General features: G+C 55.9%; 1 protein-coding gene across 26 annotated transcripts in view; it reads right to left on the reverse strand.

Annotated features, from left to right (window-relative positions):
* TCF4 (transcription factor 4) overlaps window positions 1-22,682 on the reverse strand; it is a 211,458-nt gene that overhangs the window by 43,391 nt on the left and 145,385 nt on the right. For 3 of the 26 annotated variants that reach the window (XM_066988598.1, XM_066988602.1, XM_066988597.1), the window contains exon 1: window positions 21,959-22,181. The exons of 20 other annotated variants lie outside the window; for them this stretch is intronic. In XM_066988598.1, coding sequence (XP_066844699.1) covers window positions 21,959-22,027 — 69 coding nt within the window. In that variant the 5' untranslated portion in view covers window positions 22,028-22,181. Of the gene's footprint in view, window positions 1-6,872; window positions 6,900-18,365; window positions 18,386-21,958; window positions 22,182-22,682 lie in introns of those variants that run through there. 3 more of the 26 variants (XM_066988596.1, XM_066988599.1, XM_066988600.1) reach the window with 3 other exon arrangements.

The following is a 22,682-nucleotide window of genomic DNA, read 5'->3' on the forward strand; positions in this document are numbered from 1 at the left end:
TGTTTCCTAATACACCGGAGGTTTCTGTGACTTGCCTTTTATAACATATCTGCTGTGTTTCTTGCTCGTGTCTAGTTCAACCAGGACGGCATTTAAAAAAAATAAAAAATAATAATAATAATAAAAAAATACAGAACGAAATAACACACACACAAAAAAAGCACACACACGAAAAAGCAAAAGCTGGTCCAGGCTGCTAAGTGTAATCCATTATTTAGAGCGTGGTTCATTCCCTCTCCACCCCCTCTCCCTATAGCTCTCGATATTCCTCTGCGTTTTGTTCCTGCGCTGGAGGTGCCTCTCTCCAGATGGTCAGGAAGACTGAAGCACTGTCATCTCCTTGATGAAAATGGATACCTTCCTGCCTCCATTTTGAAGCAGGCAGCAGATCACAAAATTGGCAGAGCGCCTACGCCGACGTTCGCAGGTCACGGCGAACGGGAAGAGAAAATCCAGCAGCGAAGCGCAGCCGCACGCGGCGCCCGAGCAGCCCGGCGCCCCCCGGCCCGCACCTCGCAGCCGCCGCGGCGGGGATTAAAGGGATCCCCTTGTTGTAAAATCAAGAGAGGGTTTTAAGAAGGGGCGAGCAGAAGGGCTGCGGGACGCGGAGCCACTTGCCGGCATCCCTCGGGCGGTGCCACCCGTGCCCCCGGGTGCAGGCCGGGGCCTGAAGCGCCGCCCTGCCCGCAACGTGATCCGCACGGGGCAGCGCCAGCAGCAGCCCCGTACCCGGAGAAACTGGAGCCGAAGGGAGAGCCTTTGGTAAGGCAGGGCCAAAGGGCTCAACCCTGGGCAACGGTGGCTCGGGGGCCCCACAGCAAGCCCTCCTCAGAAGCCGCGGCCCTGACGTGCGGCACCAAGAGCTGCCCACGCAGGGGGAGCTGAGGTAGCGCAGTAGCAGCCAAGGCCACAGTGAACTTTCTGCTTTTCTCTCAGCGTTCAGCTGGACCGAAGGCACAGGCACACGAGCGTACGCGCCTGCAAGCCCCGGGGTCCCCCTGTCACCAGCTGTGAGCCCACGGTGCCACCTCTAGCGCTGCCTTCCTCCTAGGTGCTGCTCCGGCACACGGCCCCCAGCCATCACGGAGCGGGGGAGCTCGTCGCAGAGGTACCCGAGTGCCCGTTTGGTGGTAAAATCTTTACGGATGGGCACGAAGAAAATGGGCGTCGTGCTTCGGTGTACCTGGGGTAACCAGGGGAGGAAAGCAGCACAGGTCAGCAGCAGGAGCGACATCAGAGGCGCTGTGCTGACGCTTTAATCAAACACGCGTCAGGCACTTCTCGGGCTTTCGAACAAAGCGGCGTGCATGCTGATGGCAAAGCTGATGTATTACGCTGCCGTGCCTTGAAGAGGTATGATGGTTAGCTCTAAAAGCAGCTTCACCGCGCCGCTGAGTTTAACCCGCAGCAGTTTTGCTGTCCTGCTCTCTCCTGATCCGTCCAGCAGCCCGGGCCTGTCCCCGGGCCACGCTGCTTTCCCCCTGGGAGAGAAGTCATTGCTTTCCCCTAACGGTTGTGCTGCAGCTTACGAGGCATGCATGAAGTCTGATGCAGGCTGCGGAGAGAAAGGAAAGTAGTCCAAAGGAAGTACTTTCATGTTTCTGAGTTTAAAAAGCCATGTGAGCTTACGGCCCTCCTCCTTTTCGCCCATTAGACCTCAGCAGCAAGGCAGCACGGCCGCAGTGCCACGGCCACAGCTCTCACCTGGGAAAAACAGGAGGGGCACGGGTCTGGGAAGAGATGGACGAGGAAAACCCTCCTGCATCCCTTCTGATTGCAGGTACCCGGAGCTCCTGCTATTTTAAGGGTGACCGCCACCTCTCCTTCCTCTCCTGCCTGGCGCTCTCCCTCCTGTGCCCCACGTCGCCCACCCCAGTGCTCCCGGCAGTGGGGTTCAGAAGTGAATTGGATCACATCTGACGTGCTCCGGGTGGCCCCGCAGAGAAGCAGGGTGCTCCCCACTAGTGCCTGTCTCATTTAAACGGATGCTCGGACACCCGGAGGGCACTGCTCAGGCTCGGAGGCTCCGCGTACCCAGCTACCCGCTCACGGCGACATGCGTTCGGCTCAACCCAACACCGTTTTTTCCCTATATTCCTACAGGCCGACGACGTTCAGATACAACTCCAGTTGAACACGAAGCGCCCCAGGACAAGGCCCCTTCCCCTGGCAGAAATTGGACTTTGCACGTTGACCTTCTTCAGGACCTGCAGAGCGCGAGCTATGAAGGTGGAACAACCACCTGTGCACCACGTGAAGGAAACCAGTCCCTATTTCATGGTGCTCGCTGGCTAAATTCCCTACGTTACGAGCTTGGGTCAAGCACGTCGGGTGACCCTGCGCCGCTCGGAGCAGTCGTGCAGAAGCGATGAATGAAAACCTTGGCAGCGGCGGGGCGCGAGGCCATGAAGGGAAGGAAACGAAACCGTCCGCCAGAGACGGGGAGGGCAGGCCGAGCCTGGCTGTCGTGAAACGCCGCGGAAAATAGCCCAAAGAAATGCCATCACCCAAAACGTCACGTAGCTGGGTGTAACTCTTCCTTGCTAACAGCCGACGCTTGATTTATTCCTCTGCTGCTTTATAGCTAAATTTTCACACAGAGAAAGCCACTGGATTGAAGGAAATTAACTCGTTTTGCTGTGACAGGCTCAGTCATAAGAAGGTATTTGAGGAGATGTAAGGAAGCTTTTGAAAAAACTCTCGTATTTCCTGCAGAAGTGTCACTCTTCCAACATAAATATTCATTATTTTCAGATTTTTGTCACAGTGGGATTCTCAAGTTATCATGACTTTGGTTAAGAGCACGCATGGAAATTCCTCTCGTACCGAACTGTACCAAAGTCTCCATATTTATTTGCCTTTGTATCATCGGGACTGCAGCATTTTCAGCGGGCAATAAATGGCGCGGAGGCAATGATTAATGGGATGAACTATGAGATTCTGACCGACCCGTCCCTTTTTGCCATTATTCTGCAAAGCAATGTTTAAAAAAGCCACGATATCACTTTATCATATCAATAACCTATCCATAAGTGCTTGCCAGACCATTTTACAGAGGAATTGTGTCTGTAACCCCATCTAAACAGGCATAAATTCTCACAAATAAGCGTTGATAAAGGAAACCACCCAACAACCTGATCCAGAAGAGTGAAAGTTAAATGGGTTAAATTTATGGCACTGGTAGAAATGGAAATATGCTGCCTGCGAGAAGAGAGAGTAACGAGATGTGTACAAGAGTGACTTTCTGATTTGACAGAAAACGTATTATAGATTTAAAGATGTTAATATTCTTAAAGAGAGCCTGAATTTAGAAAATCACTCTGACTCATGCTGGGAGGTTTGAAGAGATGATGAATAACGATCTGGGAAAAACAAGCCATTCTGTAATATGACATGATGAAAAAATTATCACATTGTCTCCAGTTTTGGGAGTCTGCCTTCGAGTTCCAAACACCTTTTCTTCTCTCATTCTTCTGGAAAGCTCGCTGTCCTGAGAACGGGCTTCAGAAATCCCCCGTTTTCCAGTACCGGGGACTCGGCCGCCAGCTCGCGGAGCTGCTGACCTGGCCGTGCGCTGCTCTCCGCCCATGGTGGCACGTTCAGACCTCAGGAATCCAGGGTCTACCAAGCAACCAGCCTTGGGAATGCCTGTAACATGTCGCAGCATCGCTGGCTTTTGAGCGAAGGGCTCTGGCCGGTGCCAAAGGGCTTGCTGAGGCGCGTCCGAGTCCCGGGAGGTGCCTCCAGGAAGCGCGGCGTGGCTGGGGCGGCCGCCTCCCCAGCTCTCCATCGAGCTGTCCGCAGGCGCCCGGCTGCCGGTGTTTGGAAACTGAGCCTGAGCAAGGCGAAGCGAGAGATCTTCTCCTCCTCTCCCGTCTTGGCCCTGCTCTCCTCCCCTCTCAGGCCCTCGAGCGCCGGGCACGCAGGGCGCGGGCGCGAAGCGCGAGCTGTAAAACACTGGATACGGAGCGATCTACTCCGACGGGTACCCGACAGAAGGAAACATCTCCGACGAGAATCAACTCATCCGTCTGCAGACGTTAAAAGCTCCTCGACGCCAGCACCTGCCCAGGCGGCTCCTTGCAGGAGTCCCTCGCAAAACCCCTCGCGGCATCCACCTCTGGCTTGGTGGCTTGAGGTAACGCTGGGGAGGCTCAAAGCGAAGCGTGAGCCAAGGGCCGTCTGCTGCCACGTGCTGTCTTGGACAAGAAAGCTTTCTTGGCCACAGGTTGTCCCGGTTTGTCACCCATGGGGTGCCACCGCCGGGCGGTGCCGCTCCCGTCTCCTTTACCGGTGAGTTCGAGATCCCCGCGAGGCCAAAAACGGGGCCGGGACGAGTGGGCAGTGGCACCGTCCCCTGCTCGAGCATTCAGAGGGGAAATGCTCTCACCAGCAACACTAAAATTTCAAATACTCAATAAAAAAAAAGAAAAAAAAAAAACATTCTGTCCTTTCTAATCACTTGAGGGCCACCCTCCTTGGCTGCCGTCCTCTGTCCTCCCAGCCCCGCCACCCGACCAGCAACAGCTCTACCAGGCCGGGGATGAATTTCCCCAGCTTTTAGGTTTTTTTAAAAAACCCAACAACACGCTAATTCAGATTTTTAGTACGTGTGAGGAGCAGATGCCCTTTCCCCGGGCTGACCTGCTCCAGGTTTCCCGCAGAAGGGACGCCGTTGGGCTTGCAGGTCCCTAATTTCGGCCACATGTTGCTGCCGGGGATGCGAGGGAGAGGAAGAGGGAGCGGGGCGGAGGGGGAGGCGCGCGCTGATGAAAAGAGCAGCTCCACAAGTGAAGCACATTACCAGCCTGGAGTGGAAAGGGCCGGAAGGAAAACCCACCCACCTCACCCCGCGTTTATTCTATCAACCTGCAATTGCAGCAATCAAAACCAGATGTCGGCTCTTCCAGATCTTTCTCGCAGGACAAACACGCCAAAGGCCCGGGGCCTGGCGTTGCCATCAGCTGGTAATTGAGACCAGATGAGCCACGGAACAGCAAAGCACATGCGAAGCAACCCCCGGCCCCGGGAGAGGTATGAAATTGCAGGTCCCGCTGAGCCGTTAAGTGCACGGTGCACCAGGAAAAACAAGTGTACGCGGCGCGGGGAGCCACCTGTCCGCGCACCGCCGCGCCGCTCCGCCGCCGCCGGCGAGCCCCTGGGGCCAGAGGTTGCCCGGGGTTAACGGCGGGGCCGTGCGGTGCCGCCGAGGACGGGCGCGGGTGCGGGGCCGCTCACGCCCGCGGCCCCGGCAGCGGCTGTCCCTGCGGCACGTCGCGCCTCGCCCTTCCACCGGCACGGCTCTCCTGCCCGCAGCGGGGGCGGAAAGCCCGAGCCGCGGGCTTTACAAGGGTTGATTTGCGGGGTTTAGTAAAAAATGCACCAGGACCTCGCTGGAGGAGCCCCCGCTCTGAAGGGCCTTTCGGCGGAGGCCCCGAAGCGGCGGTTCGGTTCGCGCACGGCGGTGCTCGCCGCCCCGGGCGGGCGCAAACATTTCGCACGGGACTGGCCCGGAGCGTGCAAAGCGGCTCCGTTTCCTCCCGCTGCAGCAAAGGCACCGGGTTTCCCTTGGTTCGATCCAGGAGAAACTCGCAGCGAAGGCTGATGGACATTCGGCAGCTCCTGCGAAGTGCCAGCCCGATAAACCACAGCTCGTTTGGGGGCGAAACGCCAAAATCTGGAGCAAACCGCTTGCTCTGCACTCTTTGCTCCAACGCCCCCAGGAACCAGCACCAACACAACGAGCTGCCCTACGCTCAGCGTACCCCGAACGTTAGCTGTCCTTTTTTTTTTCCCCTCCTCTCCTTATCCCACCCTATACGATCCTCTAAGCCCACAGATCCTGCTCGGTTAAAATATCTTCCAGATGGGACCGCTGAATTCTACATCTTGTGAACGCCCAAAGTTAAAAAGGGGTCAGCTAAACGAAGGGAAAAACTGCACCGTGATGTCATCCCCGTGCAGCGATACACGTTCTAAAAAAGCAACAGCAACACGAAGGGACCCGGAGGTTTTCTGTTCCGACTCGGTTCTGTCTGCGCCGTGCAGCCGGCCCGGACCGAGCGGGAGGCAGAGCCCACCAAGCGGTCCAGCCAAGACGCAGCGGCTTCTAACAGGCGTCAGGGAAAAGAGAAGGAAGAAAGGCAAGAGGGACAGGGGGAGGACACGGAAGAGAAGGTCGCGAGAGTGAGAGGTGACCAAATACTGCAGAGGAAGTCCCAGGGGTGGGGAACAAAGAGATGGGAAAGCAAAGCAGAAAGGAAAAGAGAACAATTCGTAGAGAGGGGAATTCAATAACGTAGTAGGGATGTGCCACGGAGACGGGCACGGCACAAGACCTGGATGCTCCTACGGGGGGGCTGCAGCAGGGACAAAGCAAAGGGGAGGCCCGGGACCCCTGGCACCGCCGGCGCTGGGAGCAGCCAGCACGGGCAGAACCGAGCAGCAGTCACACACGAGGCCTTCGGGACGGCTAAACGACGAGGGAGCTGGACGCGTCCTTGCCATCGGGCTTTGCTTTTCCTTCGTATTGACAGCCACCAGGTGACAGGGATGCGACCACGCGAGGATCAGCCTGTGCCGGGTGGCGGGGAGGTGGCCACGGGAGGGTTTCGGATCCGGAGCCGTGCTCCGAGGGCTCCCCAGGCTTCAGCCCGACCCTGGCGGCACCTCCGCGGGCCATCACCCGCTGCCATCAGCCCTGGGACATCCGGAGCCAACGCTCTGAAGGCAGGCAAGCAGCGCCGGGACAGAAGATACAAGAGGCTGAGAAACGAGTAAAGAGGAAATGACAGGCTGCAGAGACACCGAGTCTGTGACGGCTGACGAGGAGCTGCTTCTCAGGAGCCAAGGGACGGAGGTGGGCACCTTACCTGGCGGAGGCAAGACCTACACGCAGCCCTTCGAGTGCCCTGGCCGCGGCAGGGCTCGGGGACGGTCCTGAGGACGGAGAAGTCACCGGAGAGGAGCAGGAGACATGTCCAGGGGGAGAGGCGAAAAGAGCAAAGCAGAGAGGGAGTAGGCAGGAAGAGAGGACAAAGAACCAGGGGTGTGACTGGGGAGGAAAGATGTGACAGAGTCAGAGAACGGAGCTGACATCCTGCAGCTCCCACAGCTCCGGCAGTCGCCGATAGGCAGCGAGTCAGAACCAGACCTCAAAAAAAAAAAAAAAAAAAAAAAAAAAAGGCAATAAAGAGCGAGCAGAGCAAAAAAAGTGGGAAAAGAGAAATAAAAGTGATGATGAAAAGAACAAAGGTGCCACTTGGCCGGGCTCCAGGGCGAGTTTTCAGATGTGAATTCTAATTCACATTTAATAGAAGATAGCGTGGTTTCAAGCTTCTTTTTTTCTTTTTTTTTAAGTGAGGGACTTCCCAGAAGAGGCAGAGAAAGGGACCGTTCCACGCGTTTTCCCTCTTTTCGGGATCTGCTTTGTAACTTCCTTTTCTCCCCCGGTTTTACCGAGAGCCATTTTGTGCTTTTTTGCCCTTTCTTCTTTTGAAAATTTTCGACGCTCTGCTTACAAACCCGCGCGGAGACGGGGAACGCGCCAGACGTCTGCCCATATTCTCCTCTCAAATCTCAAGCAAGCAAAGAGTTTGCCTTGGCCAATATTGTCCTTGGCCAGTATCGACCTTGCCCAACACGATCCCGTAACTTGGGGCTGACAGTCACGAAGCGGATGCTGTCCGTTTGCCCGAAGCCCCGCAGAAACCCTGCCAGCCACGTGCTGCACGCCCACGGGGCAGCTCCCAGCGCCCCCACGGTTCGGTTGCTCGAAGCGCGGGCCCTGACCCAAAGCCCGTGGCTCCGAGAGGCCCCGAGCGATGTTTCACGAGCGGTGCCCTCTGCGGAAACGCCTCCGTCGCCGGGAATGGCAGGGAGACGGGGTGACGGCAGCTTCAGGTGCTGAGACACAATAAAAACAATGAGGAAAGAAAATGTTTGCTTTTTGTGTCAGCGGAGATGTCAGTACCCATTAATAAATCTATCTGCTAAATCTACTCTTATTCATGTGGGACATCACCAAGTTAAAGTAAAATAAATTATCTTTAATTAAATGGAATTGTCGTCTTCCTCCTGCTATCATCCCCAATTATTACATCCTAATCAGCCCTTTTGGGAGAAGGCATGAGGGAAGGCTGAAAGGCACATTTACTATAAACAATTTCTCTCTCTGTCAAGAGATGGAAATTTTATTTTAATTATTGTTTAGGACTCCGATTTTTACCCAGTTGGTTTTTTTTTTTGATGAAAGGGATTAAAAGTTTAAAACGCCATCATTCAAAGCAAGGAAGAAATCTGCTCGTGTCATCACTGCAGAGCAATTTCCTCTCGGGCCCTCCTACAATTAAAGCCCAGAGCGAGGCAGGAGACACGCGAGTCGTTTTGGGGCGACTTCTTTAGCGTGATTTCCAGCGCGAGATCTCCGTTCGGGAAAAAAAAACGTCCTGGCCGAAGACGGGAGGTGAAGGCATCGGGAGGGCTACGAAGCCCACCCCGTGCCCGACCCCAGGCGCTGCACCCAAGGCTCAGCCTCCTGGGACCGGCGGCACCGGCACGGGGCGAGCACGGCAGCGCCCGGGAGCCCCCGAGGCCGGCGGGTGCCCGCAGGAAGCACCGAAGGCTCCCGGGCAGGTTTGGTTCGGCTCGATCCGACTCCACCGCGTGAGCGCGGGCGGGTTCAAAAGGAGCAAAGGAACCGTGCTCGAAGCCTGCCGTTTGCTCGTGTTTAACAAGCACTCCGAATGAAGGCTACTCTCGGGGCCTGGTTTTCAAGCGCGCTCGGAGCCGCGTTTGCCCCATTACCGTGAGCGCGTGTAAACGAAGCGCCCGGGCCTGCGCCTGCGTCGGCTCCGCGTGGCCGGAACCCCTTGTACGCGGCCTGGACACGCAATGGGCGTAACTGCGCGCACGAATCAGGCACGCAGAACAGCCCCGGCACCGGCGGCAGAAGCGGGGCGCACGGGCGCGAGCGGCGCCGCGCGCTGGGACTCGCGCCGAGGGCTCCAGGTAGCTCGGACAACCCGAGCGGAGAGAAAACCCCACCCAAGTGCCGGGAAGTTACAAATATCCAAAGAACAAACACCTCCCCCGTTTTCAAATAATGACGATTTAACCCCAAACAGTTTACGGGACACGTTATCACCACCACGTGAACGGTGAACGCCACGTTCGCTTGCCAGAAACCCTCCGGGACCTAATTCCCAAAACAACCCCTCAGCTAAAATTTACCAGCGGCGCACCAAATCCCCCGTCAAGTCCTGACCGTCCGAGATCACCAGGAGTTGGAGCTGCGCTTTTCTAATTAAACTCCAGAGCCTGGGCAGTTTTTGAAAGCGTGTTCCTCTCCCTGCCAATTTTGTTTTCGCTTGCTTGCCGGCCGTGAAGGCCCCGAACACGCTCTGAACAACCCCCCAATTACGGGACGAGATAAATTTCGGATAATAACGGAATTATTCACTCGAGAGAAAATACAGATTATGGCAAGAACTGGAAAAAGGAAGAACCGCTCTGTTCCGATTAATTAATGCGACCTTTTTTTTTTTTTTAAAAAAAAAAAGCACTTTTCAGGGTGTAGCACTGTTTTCATTTAGCACCGCTTTGAATTGCCGCCTACAGAAGTTAAAAAAAAAAAAAAAAAGGAAAAGAAAGAAACCACAGCTATACAAGCCTGCTGACTTCTTATAAAAGAACCAGTTTTAAACTTGTTTACACTACTGATTCCAAATGAATTCAAGATGGTGGCTAGTTAAAGAAAGGGAGACCATGCCAAGGATTTTGATCAAAGAACTTCAATTCAACAATGTTCAGTTTTAATTGACCACTAATTAAGCTACATTAGTCAAAGAAAAGTCTCTATCACTTCTGAGTGACGAAGAAAAGAATTCCTTTAACCCTGTCCTCGTCCTCCTTCAGCCAGCTCGCGGAAAAGCAGCTTCTCGAGTATCAGCCTTGGAAGCATTTCCAGTATCAATATGCCAACAACATTTTTTTTTTGAGCAGCAAAAGAAAAAAAAAAAACAAAAAACGAAAAAGAAGTGTCGGAGGAGGGCTGGCTCTGCCAGCGAGCATTCTTCCCTCGCGGGGCGAAGCCGTCCCACAGACGGCGGCGTTCCCACGCGGCGAGGAGCAGGCTGCCAGCGGGCTCGGGCTCGCGGGGCCGCCCGGGCTCTCGCGCGGGTCCCCGCTGAGCGAGGAGGCGGAAAATGCAGCGGCTCGCAGCTGCTTGGCACCGCGGGGCCGGGAGAGGGAGAGCCGCCGTGGAACCACCCGGCGACGCGTTCTGGGGATGCGCGCTTCTCTACGCGCACACGCCGTGGCCGTGGTTTGGAGCACCTGCGAGAAAAGCCTCCGCGAAAGGGTCCCCGGCGGGCGGCGACGTGCGATGGGGAGCGCCCGTCCTCGCCACGACAAAGCCCTGTAGTCACGCACGCCTCTGGTCGGAGCACGCCAAAGGAAACCTACGCCTAACGAAAAGTCTGCTGCGGAATTAGGCTCTGGGAACGCATTAGGGAATGAAATACCGGTGTTCAATTTGGTGTTTATGTCTTTTAAGAGTCTGCCGGATCAGATAAATCAGAGGGAGCGAACAGACGCCAACGTTAGCTTGCTTCGAGCAGCAAGGTCAGGAACGGGAAGGCTGGGAGATGGCACCGGGACGGTCGAGCAGGTTTGAAGGAAGGCAAAAAGTTCTCGGCATTCCTGTCCCCCGCTCACGGAGGAGTTTGCACGATGCAGCGAGCAGCACGGCGGCTCTGCAGCTCCACAGCGTCGCAGCTCTCTTTGATGAGGGCTACACTCGCGGCCTTAACTTGCATTATATTTTATCCTAATGATTTTTGGCAACAAACTACTGCATTTCATATAATAGAATTTAATGAGTACCATATCTTTTTTTAACATTCTGCCAAATGCTCATTAAAATGCACTTGTTTTTGCAATGCAATAGCTAGCTATATGAAACCAAAATATTAATGCAAATTGGCATTTCTAAGTTTAAAGCGGTATTTGCATAACAGGAACCAAACGTGGTGCAAGCTGAAAGCGAGCGCACAACACAAAATGCCTCTTAACACCATAATTATTGCAAGGAAAAAACGATGGTTTGTGCACACCACCATGAGCTCAAGGATAAAGCATCTGCCACTTTGCGACACCGTTATCTCCCGATGCCCAGTCTCCCCAAGAAAAGAGGGTCTGAAAAGACTGCACTCACTGGGGCTGATAAATAAGATAGGTACAAGACGCGATTTTAAAAAATACCAACGCCTTTATGCAAATACGACTGTAGGAACTAAAAATTACAAGAGGCAGCTGAATGCGCGGCTGCCAGTAGCGCTGAAAGATTAGCTTGTTAGTTGAGAGCCACAGGCCAAGCCAAAGGTATTCCTGTTCTCATAAAGCAGTCATTAGCCGTAGTAATCAGTATCTCCAAGTAAATACGGTTATGAACCAGACTTTGTACTCTGACACAGCAATATTTCAAAAAAACGTGTCTCTACTGCGAGTGGAAAGGAGCTGTTCAGAAAGCCAATTACTCCCTACCTATTAGCAAACGGGCGTCATCAGCCTGAAGGACATCGCCGCCGCCGCAGCCGGCGCTGGGAGGAACCTTGAAAGCCTCGCTTGGGGTGCAGAGAAGGGGGCAAAGCCGGGGGTCTGCACCCGTTGCAGGGCTACAGCTGCCAGATTGGGTTTTAAAAATAAAGCCGAACATTGCTGCGTCTCCTTTTCAGAGCTATCAGGAAGAACGGAAGTCACTCAACTATTTCTTTCGTGCGTCGTCTGTAAAAAGTTAGCTCTGCGTTGCTACTAGAACGCCTCGTACGCTAGCAAAAAGTAAAAATAATGCAGGGCTCGGGGGTCCTCCAGCCCCTGGCAGGGTGACCTGCTGCCCCCAAGGGCACAGCCTCCTCAGGACCAGGCCTCAGGGCGGCGCAGGCTGCACCCGGGGAGCCCATGCGGCAGGGAGCGGGGTAAATCCCCGCTGCTTTAGGGCGCCTGGAGCTACTCATCCCTGTGGTGGGGGCTTGCCTTAATGGCCTACGGCACCCTACCACCTCCAGCTAACTCTGCGCAAGGTTACAGGGTGTTTCTGTGGCTGGGCACTTCACTCTGACACAGAGGACACCAAGTCGTGAAACCTTACAGTGGTTCTGAAGTAAACACTAAAGGAACCGAAGTAAAGGTTTCCAACCTGAAAACGCTCCCGCCTTCGTGCTGATAGTCGCAAACACAGCACACACACACACGTGCAGGTGTGTGTTTACGCGTCACGTTATTTTTTAGCAGGTAAGAGCCCTGGGGTCTCCTCCAGCAGGAGCTTTAGCAGGCCAAGGGAAGCACACGAACGCTTCCAGTGACGCCACCGCAGGCGTGCGCGTGCTGACGAGATCCCGCTCGGTGCTAACGAAGATTCAAAACAAAACCACCAAAAAAAAAAAACCCCACAGTTCCCTTTTCTGTACGCGGCAGCTCGACAGAGGCAGCCGGTGCCTCCCAGCACCGCAGCGGGTGGCCTGGCTGTGAGGCTGGGCCCGGTGTCACGGAGCGCAGGCCCGTAGCCACACCGGCCGTCCAGGTGGCCCAGGCCGAGGCAGGAGCCCCGCGGCCACCGTCCCCTCACGGCATTCAGCTCCCCGACCGGGCCCAGGCGCCCCACAGCAGGGCCTAGCAGTGCTCCGAGGGCTCTGAGGCCTGCTCGTGAGCCCCGGCTGCTGCCCCATGGCCCTAAAAGCACCGTGATCGCCCCTGGGGTGGAATAGGGGGCCACGGGGCACAGCGAGGGTGGCTGCATGTGCCTGGAGTTTCTCCACTGGGTCTTTCTTCTCTTCTTCTTTTTTTCCTAGCTCAGTAAAAGTTGCTCTGAAATAGGGGTAAAGCTATAAATAAGGCACTGAGACACCGACAGCAAATTACCATCCTATGAGTTAATGGCATACCAAATTAAAGGCCTCAGTCTCGAGCTTTTGAAGACGTACAACTGCGACCTCAAGATTTTGGCAGATCTCTGCGTGCAATCAGAGCAGCCGAACTTATTTTGCATGCCGACTTCCACAGATCTGCCTGTGTGGCTCAGGCAGCGAGAGGGATTATCAGAAACAGGCTTCTGCCAGCAGTGATCAGTCCGGGGCTGTCTCTGCATGGGTAATTCTGTTTTCCCCTACAAGGTGCCCTCTCTTGGCTTTGGCAGAGCCAGCGGCCCCTCTCCACGACACAGATGTGTGCTGGCACCACGCTCACAGGCGCGTTTGTGGGGGGACGGCGCTCCCCAGGAGCGGGCTGGGATATTTCTCTCTTCTCCATGCTGGAGAGAGATGACCATCCATAAAAACGTCCTCAACACCAGCTCCTGATGGTCCTGGAGCTGCGGGACGGCGACAGCCCCCAGCGCCTTCCTGAGCCGAGTGGCCCCCCAACACGTGCTGCCGGGGCGAGAAGGGGCAGAACGCGGAAAAAAAAACAAAATAGCAATGATAAAAAACAAGAGGTGCGGGACACGGCGCTTCTTTAGCCAGGAGGAGGGCTGCAGGCCGCAGCCGCCCGCTGTCGGCACTCGGGGCAAGAAGACACAAAGCTGCCCCCGAGCTGGACACGGCGAGGGGCTGGGAGCTGGAGGGACCGAGACTCCCCCAGTCCGCTCCCCGTTGGAAGCCGATTAGCACCGAAGCACTGTATTCTAACGAAGGGCCGCAAACAACGTGTGTTCAAGTTCAGAAATGGCGAGCGGTTCGTAAAGCGCTCGCTTAGGAAGCCGAACCAAAAACGTGCGCGCCGTTTGTTGTTGTTATTATTCCTGATAAAAAATAGGGGACGGTGAGCTTCATCCCAGAGCCAGCCTTCACGTACCGGCCGGGACGGTGGGAAAGAACCGCTGTGTCCAGCGGCTGAGCTCCAACCGCGGCGGCTGCCGGCACTGGGGGGCACTGGGGGGCACTGGGAGGCACTGGGAGGCACGGGGGGCACTGGGAGGCACTCTCCTGCGGGGTGTCCCCGGTTGGCACACGGACCCCGGCCGTGTGATGCTGCCGGGGATTGCCGCAGGCAGGCAGGCGCCCCACGCTGCCGTGCCTTGCCTTACTGAAGCTCGCAGCGCTAGCCGGCTCTCTCTTTCAGGTGTTAATACAGAAAATCAATTTTGCATCCCGGCAGCTGGGATCGCTTGGAGCCTCGCAGCTGTCCGCATTCCAAAACCGCTCATTCGAGCGCGCAAGGACGTGCTGCAAACGCGGCGCCGTGCGAAGATGGCTGATCTGTCCCCGCTGCTGCCCGTGCCAGCTCCGCTCCTGGCACGGCTGGCACCGGCCCCACGCGCGGCCCCGGCACCGCCGCGGCAGCGAGGTTGTGAACGGCAGGAAATACGTTCGGTTTGCTGCTTGTGCTCCCCCTCTGCCGTAGCTGGAGGGTTTTTTTTTAAAATTCTGGGAATAGCGCTAATTCGGAAAAATCTCGAGTCAAGACAGCCACTGCGAAACTGCGGATGTATTTATGCAAACGTTTCGCTGTGAAGCTGGAGGGGCTGTAAGAGAGATGCGGGCTGTATCAGGTGTTCAGAAAGCACGGGGATTCAAGTCGTTCTGCGACTCCGAATCTGCAGTCGTCTCCGCACCTCAAACCACCACCACTAGAAAGACATCTCCAGCTTCACCGCTCCTTCTTCGGCTCTTAAACCCTACCTACCCTGCACGGGAACGGAGCAGCCGAGCCGCGAGATTTCCTTCTCCCCGTTTCTGACAATTAAAGACTGGGAGACGCCGGGAGCACCACGACGGCGAGCACGGAGCCGAGGCAGAGGACGGGCAACCACGAGGCGGGGAGGTGCCGATGGCAGCGGGCACACGAGGAGCGGCACTCAACAAAACTGCATTAAAGGGGCTTCAGCGTTCCCTAGCCGGGACTCGTGCCCACGGTGACGTTCCCTGCTGCTCGTAACCCTTGGGAACAGAGGCCCTCGGCCCTCATCGTGGGACAGGGGCGTCCGTCCCCACGTCTACCTGCCACTGCATCTGCTGCCGGGGACCTCAGGCAGCAGGTATCCGAACGCACGACTTCTCCCTGCGTTTGCATCGCTTCTCCGACGGCCTAAGGTTTCCGAAAGCCTCTTCTGCGAGAAGGAGCTTCTGCAAAGCAAAAACTACGCCGCAAACACGTCGGCGTGCCCCTTCCACCGCTCACAACGAGAGCCCAAGGAAGCAGCCCCCAGCCCGAGCTGCTCCTCCGCGAGCTGCACTGTAATAACAGGTGCAGTAATAATAATATGCTGGGCAATCAACTTTTCCCCCTCTGATTTGTCAGTTTAGCTTAATAATGCCATTAGGAACGTAAACATTTCGGCAATTTCTATTTAAAAGTCAATAAAATAATGGGGTGCAGAACTTATCCTTTTTAATTTTTTAAGTAATACATCTGATTATTTTAATCACGTCAGCACTTAGCTGAATGGGTTTAAATATGCATGTTACATCGATTGGGTTTGTTTTATTCATCAGAAAGCCATTGAGCAATTCGGCATTATTCTTTTTTTTTTTTTTTCTTTTTTTCCTTTTTCCCTTTCAGCTGGCTGCATACGACGCACGAGGCCCTTTCCGCGAGGCTGTGGGCTGCGTCTTCCGGGAGGAGGGACCGCACCGGGCACGGATTTCCAGGGCAAAAAGCAACCCAGCAGGGCTCGGAGCAGGGCTCGGCCAGACGCTGCACGACAAACTCCTCCGGCTGCAATGAGAGGGCCGCTGGGCGAGCGGGGAGCTGCTGGCACAGCCCCGAGGCTTGCTTGCATCGTGGCCACCGACCGCCGCAGGGTCCCCGCTGCTGCCCGCGGGGGGACGGAGCCGGCGCTGCCGGGACCCCTCTGCGCCCGCGGCCGCAGCAGCAGCAGCAGCAGCAGCGGTGCCCTGCCTGCAGCCGAGCCGGGCTCCCCGGTGCCGCGGTGCTGCAGCTCATGTGCTTCTCATTACAGGCTTTGCAGGCGTCTTAAAGAACAATTCGATCCCGCGCACACATGGGTTCTCACACCAGCCCCACTCCTGTTCAGACACCTAATAAAGCCCTGCAGGTGCACGAAATTGCCTCCGCCGCAACTTTTTTTTTTTTTCTTTTTTTTAACGTTATTAATTTTATAGGCAAAGCTCGGGTCCTTGCAGGGGAAGGAACTGGAAAGTTGGGTACCAAACTGCACGCTGCAAATTGCAGCCGGAGGGTGTCTGTGGCAGGCAGGTTTCAGGCTGAGATGCTGCACGCTGGATTTCACGGGCTGCTTTGGGAAAAGCTGAGGGGATGTCGCTGGTGGAGCTCTGCCCCAGAGGAGCGGACACCCAGCAGCACAGGAGGACAAATCCCCGAAGGCTCGAGGGCTGATTCTGCTCCTCCTGCAGCCGACCTGAAACCTCCCTTTGGCTTCCAGGAGGTAACGCCGTGACAATACGTCCTCAGAAACCAAAACCAAAACCAAGTAACGCGCACAGAACTCACAAATGAAGAGGCACGAATTTGGGAAGTTTCCCAAAACGAGGCCTATCCTAAGGCTGGGGGCAGAAATATTTCCCAGTGAAACCCGTGCTGTGGGGTTTTTGAATGCCGGGAAGAAAGCCGTACGCTCAGTATTGCCGAATACCCGCTCAGGTGAGGGGACGCGTTCCCCCCCCCCCCCCCCCCCGTTAAACCCCAAGGGATTTAAATAAAACTTCTTAATAAGCCCGAGCTTTTTGCACCGTGAAAGGAGCACACAAGGGAACGGGGAGGTCGTTTCTGCCGGCGTGACCTCAGCTCTCGGTGACGGCCTGCCTTCCGACCGGCCCCGCTGCAACAAGCCGCCGAGATAAAAACGTCGGGGCCGGGGCGGCCACCGGCAGTGCCACGCAGCGCCCGACTGCCCGCCAGGTGACTGCCGGCACAAATGCAGCACGGTTTGGTTAGTGGTGCTGGCAGTGGCACACCGAACTACACACCCGTGCTGCTGGATTCGTGAAAGGCTCACTTTAAACTCGCTTTTAGCAGTTTCGCAGAAGCCCGACTGGAAAAAAATAGCTAAATGGTTAAAAAACCAGCTTCCCCGAGCCCCGGCAGTGCAGCAGGGAAGGGAGCCGGAGGCTGCGCATCACGGACAGCGACCCGAAAAACGAGCACAGAACTTCTCACCCGATCGGCTTTACGCAAACCTTACCCCCTGCCTTTTTTTTTTTTTTTTAATTATAAAATAATAAAAAAAGCAGCAGGAAGGCAGGCCAGCCCGGAGCAGGCAGCTCGTGTGCCCCTCTCCTGCCACCACGTCGGCTGCAAAACTTCAGGGGCTGGTTAAAAAAAAAAACCACCAAGAACAAGTTCCACTGGCAATGCACCGTCATAAAACGAGAAAGAAAGTGGCTGAAACGTTCCCTTTTGAAAAGAAATTCCCTGGATGAACTAAGCAAATCCCACGTCTCTAAAGTGCCACGGCAATTTTACAGTAAACCAAGTTTAATGCAAACCAGATTTATGCTGAAACAGGAAACAAACAATTCTTCTGCACAATTTCCTGTAGATCAATTGGAAAGGTATTTAAAGACTGCACCAGCTATTAGATCTTTTGTTAACCCCCCCCCCGGCCCTGCCCACAAAAAAGCAGCTCGGAACACACACTGTCAGAGGATGTCAGCACCAGGCCCTAACTCGCCGTGTCTCCCATCAATCAATAACCGAATAAGATTCTATTTATAATCGCTTTTTTAAGAAAATAAATAAATTAATTAAAAAAAAAGAAAAAAAACCCCCCGACCACAGTCATTTCCAAACCGGCACAGCTGAGGACGCGCAGTTCATTTCTGACCGGCGCATGCAAAGCATATTTAAATCCGGGGCTCAGCCCGACATCCTGCAAGGGCATTAAGCGTCAGAAATTCTCGAAATATTTTCGAAAAAGCCAGCTTTGCCGCCGTGAGGCCGCTTCAATTTCTGGCGTGTACAACGGGAAGAAAGCGCCGGGCTCTGTCAGAGCCGGGCTGCGCTGCCCGGTGAGGTTTGCTGAGCCCTAAATCGGTGCTTTGGAACCGGCTTTGGTTCTGCAGGCTCGCAGGGTCAGAACGAACTCGTTGCGTCCCCCTGCCCTTCCTCCGGGACGTAAAGCGCGCAAACGCCGCTCCGGTCAAACCCTCCGGGTTCGCAACTCGCACGATTTTTCTCTCCCCTCGTTCTCGGGAGGGAGCTTCCGAGAATCTCTTGATTTACGAGATAAACGCGCAGCCTCGCCGCAACCCCCCCCCCCAAACAATGGGCCTGCCAGCCTGCCAGCCGCCTTGGCCTCGAACCACGGCCCCGAACAGCGGCGACCGTCCTTCCGCGCACGCGGCCGCCTCCACGCACGCCCCGCGGAGCCCGAAGCCCCGGCCAGCTACCTGGGTCGCTGCCGGAGCCGCGGTGCGAAAGCTCTCCCCGCGCTCAGGAACCCGCTTGAAAGTATCTCCTAACTTTGGCCGATAAATACTTTGATTTTTTTTGTTTTGTTTTGTTTATGATCTGGGTGTCGGCGCTCCGCTTATTTCCAGCGACCGAAGCGCTGCCACCCCTTTAAACAAAGATGACTCGTAAATATCGCGCCGCGCTGAATTACCGCGGCTTTATTCGGGGCGAGGGGGGGGGGGGCGAACACAAAAGGTCTCTAATTTAGATTTAGAGATTTCTTTCTCCTCGTGCTCAAAAAGACAACTTTTCCTGCAATGCTCCCAGGATGACACTAGGCTCACGCCATTCACAAGTTCGCACTTGTCATTATTAAGCGTGGCACATGGAATTATTACACTATTTGGCCTAGCCCATTAGCAGGAACGATACCACGGAGCATTCATCTTCATCTCGGAACTTTATGGGGTTGAAAAGCTTTATAATAAGAATAGCAGACAGAATGTAAACAGGAGAAACTCATTAGCATTTACTTTTTGTGATTTGATGACTTGACAAATAACTATTTCAAAACAACTAGTTGGAGAGATGGGTTGAAGCTTGTTAGGATAAAGCAAAAAGAGCAATTACAATAATTATAGGTTTCCCTATATGATTTAACACATGCGCGTGGCGGGAGCTGGTGATGCGATCTTAAGATACCATTAAAAGAAAATTTTGCCACTTTTGTGTTTCATTTCCATTTGCAATAATTCCTTCTTTAATAGTCCCACGCGTTTAAACATATTGTGTGTATAGGGCCAAATAACGCTTTATTAAAACCTCCGGGTAGAGGAAATTGAAAATAAGCAATTGGGAAAATCAGGTTTGGAAAGCGATCCCGCAGCCGTCCCCTCCCAGGTAACGTGCACGTCCTAAAACATCGCGCACACAGCTCGGGTAACGGGGAGCCGGGCTTGGAAAAAACGCCTCGTGTCTCGTTCCCCTGCTTCCGACGGAATCAAAGCGTTCCTCTGGTACAACCTGGGTCACAAAACTCCTCCGCTGAAACTTCCCTTCCAAAACGTTTTAGGGGAAAAAAAGCGAACCAAGAGCTCCCCGTTCGTGCATCGCATCGCCAAGGAAATCATCGAGCGCTGGCTCGCGTTCACGTTTTGTTACGTGACGCTTCCACTTTTGCTATTGTGTGAAGATTTCCTAAAAGAAATGCCCTCTGCCAGCGGGCACGTGAAGGAAAACATTCCTTACCGGCGGACGCGGGGAAACAGTTAAAGGCAGAAAGTGCGCTCCCCCGGAGCCCGCTCTCCTAAAACGCCCCGTGAGCGAGGGAAAAAAAAAGCAGGCTGCAGAAAAAGCCTTCTGCAAACCTCGCGCTGACGGCAGTTTATTTTTTTTTTCGGTCGTTTTTTTTGTGACTCCTGTACCCGACCGTGCTCGTCCCCCCAACAGCAACCGGGATTCAGAGCGCTTTGGAAGGGTTTTGCATTTTTTGGCTTTTGTTTATTCCCAGGGAAGACCTGCTTCCGCTGCCTGCGCTCGGTTCAGGGAGTTCAAGCCGAATTTAAACAAGTAATTGACTTGTCACTGGGAAAGACAAAAAAAAAATAAAAAGGGGGGGGGGGGGGGAGAAAAACAGCAAGGGAGGAATTTAGGACTGGATCTTTTCCTCACCCGAGGGCTCGTGCAACAACCAGAGGCCCTGCTCCGCTCCGGCGAGCGGGAGGGAGATGCGCAGCCCCCCCGCCAGCGGAGGTCCTTCCGATGAGGCGTTCGGGAGGCTCCGTGCGTGGCATCCCCGGGCTCGGCGAGATGCCTGGCACCAGCTCAAGGGCCGTACAATGCGGAACCCGAGCCAGAACAATGCCGGCCGCATATATAAAAAAAAAAAAAAAGAAAGAAAAAAAAAAAGAAAACAAAAATCTGTTTGTCAAGTGCACGGCTGAATACTTTCTCCCCCTCTCCCCGGCGCTGCGGTGCCGGCCTCGGCCGCCGAACTCCTGCAACCGTGCGGCCGCGGCTTTTTGCGCGGCCGCAGCGAGGGCACGGCCACCGCCGGTGGCTCGAGCGTGCCGGCCTCGGTGCCCCGCAGCCCCTTTGTGCTCCCGCAGCGCAGGGAGCCGCCGAGGGCCAGCTCTGCTCTTAACAAGCACCTCGGAAGGGTTCCTCTAAGCACGTTTAAGCCGTGCCGGAGCGCTCTCCCGATTTTTCCGCGTGCCCCCTCCTGAAGAGCACAAAGGGGAAGCGGGGAGCCCCCCGAAGGCCTGGCAGCCCAGCGGGGTTTCTCGGCGGGGCGATGGCCCGGGCGGCGGTTTTACGGCCCGCCGCGACGGCCTCGCTCCGGCTGCGGGCTCCGCAAGCTGGGAGCGCCCCGACACTCGGGCAATCGCCCCAACGGAGCGGTGGGGAGCACGGCGAAGCCCCCCCTTGGCCCCACGGCACTCCGTCTCGCTTCTCGGGCTCTCTCCATCTCGCCCCCCGGCCAGAAAAGCCCGGGCAAGAAGGAACTTGGGCTAAAGCGGTGAAAAATGTCGAGGAGGGTCCCGGGTGCGAGGCGAGCGCCGTGCGGTGCCGCTTCCTGTTTACAGTGCGCTGTCTCGGGGATTTTATTACTTACTGAGGATGAATTAGCAGCGGTTAGCAAACTTTTTCTCGCAAAGCTACCGGGGCCGGCCGGCCCCGCCGCGCGTGGGAACGCCGGGTAGGTTTGTCCTTAAGAGCGCTAGGAGCAACTAATTCAAAAAATAAAAGGAACCGGGGGGGGGGGAGAAAGGGAAAAAAAAAAAAAAAAAAAAAAAAGCGCCTCCCGGTAAATTCACCAGCTTTTATTTGTACTGTTGAAGCGGTTTTTAAATCCCGGCTGTTGCTCCCGAGCAAAGCCCCTCGGTCTGCAGCACCCCCCCCCCCCGGCCCCGCGTTCCCTCCCCGGCACCGGGAACAAAAGGCGAGGTCCGCGGGGCTCCGCCGAGCTCCGCGCACGGAAAGCGGCCCCCGGCGCCTCGCCCCGCGGCAGCGGGGGGGACCTGGGGGTGCTGCGGCCCCCCCGGGCAGGGCACCGGCAGCCCCCCCCCCCCCCCTCCCGGGCGGCACGGAGCCGGCAGCGAGTTGGCGGAGCCGGGGCAGCTCGGAGCGCCCGACCGCCCCCCCCCCCCCCAACCCTTCCCTGCTTTTCCCCAAATTTTCTTCTTCTTCCCAGCCACGGCTCTCCCCCCCCCCCGCCTCCGATATTTTAAAATACTTTTCCTCGCCGAGACCCAGCCAGAAAAGAAAAAAAAAAAAAAAAAAGCGCAGAAAGGGAAAAAGACAGAAAAAAAAAAAAAAAAAAAAAGGAAAGAACCCTCCAGATGGCGAGCCCAAACCTTCTGCTGGGGTTATGCGCGGAACGCCCCGCGCGGCTCTCGCCTCTCCTTCCCTCGCCCCCCGGCCCCCCCCCAAAAGCTCCGCGGATGGGGACGGGGGGGGGGGGGGGGGGGGCTCGGGGCACCCCGGCCCCTTCGTGCCGCCCGCTGCCGGCCCCGGGGGGGGGTCCCGGTGCCCGGTGCCCGGGGTCGGGGGGGGTCCCGGCGGGGGTCCCGGCGCAGCGCCGCCTTACCGCTTTGCCATTATAGTAGTACATCAGGGAGTTGCCGCCCATGCCGGGGATCGTGTACGCGCAGTACATGGTCCCGGAGCCTTTTTCCCCTCCGGTTCCCACTCTTCCCAACTTTTATTTCAAACTCGCTCGCCCTGTGTGTTGGTTTCTTTCTTTTTTTTTTTTTTCTCTTGTTTCTTTTTTTTTTTTTTTTTTTTTTTTTTTTTTTTTTTCACCACAATTCCTGCACTTGCATGTTCCCAGATGGCCGGCCCGGGCGCGCTCAATATGCAAAGCAGGGCGAGACCATTCGCGGCGCGGGGGCGGAGGCTGCGCGCCCCCCCCCCCCCCTCCCATCCCCTCCTACCCCCCCCCCCCCCCCCTCCCCACCCGAACCTCTCCCGCCTCCCCGGCCCCGCCGCGCGCCCGCGCCCGCGCGCGCCGCCCCGCGCCCGCCCCGCGCCGCCCCGGCGCGCTCCCAGCCGGCCGCCCGCGGGGCCGCGGAGTCGGGCCCATTAGCGAGCGGAATACAAATGCGCCTAATTGCCTTCCCCCCCCCCCCTTCTCCTCCTCCTCCTCCTCCTTCTCCCCTCTCTCTCCCTCTCCTTTTTTTTTTTTCCTTTTTTTTTTTTCCTTTTTTTTTTCCCTTTTTTTTTTTTTTGGTTTAATTTGATTAAAAAGCGAGTGGCAGGAAGGGAATCGTATGATGCACATCTAATAACTCCGCCATCTGTCCGTGCTGCTG

The sequence above is a fragment of the Anser cygnoides genome, chromosome Z (assembly GCF_040182565.1).
Source record: "Anser cygnoides isolate HZ-2024a breed goose chromosome Z, Taihu_goose_T2T_genome, whole genome shotgun sequence".
NCBI classification, from domain to species: domain Eukaryota; kingdom Metazoa; phylum Chordata; class Aves; order Anseriformes; family Anatidae; genus Anser; species Anser cygnoides.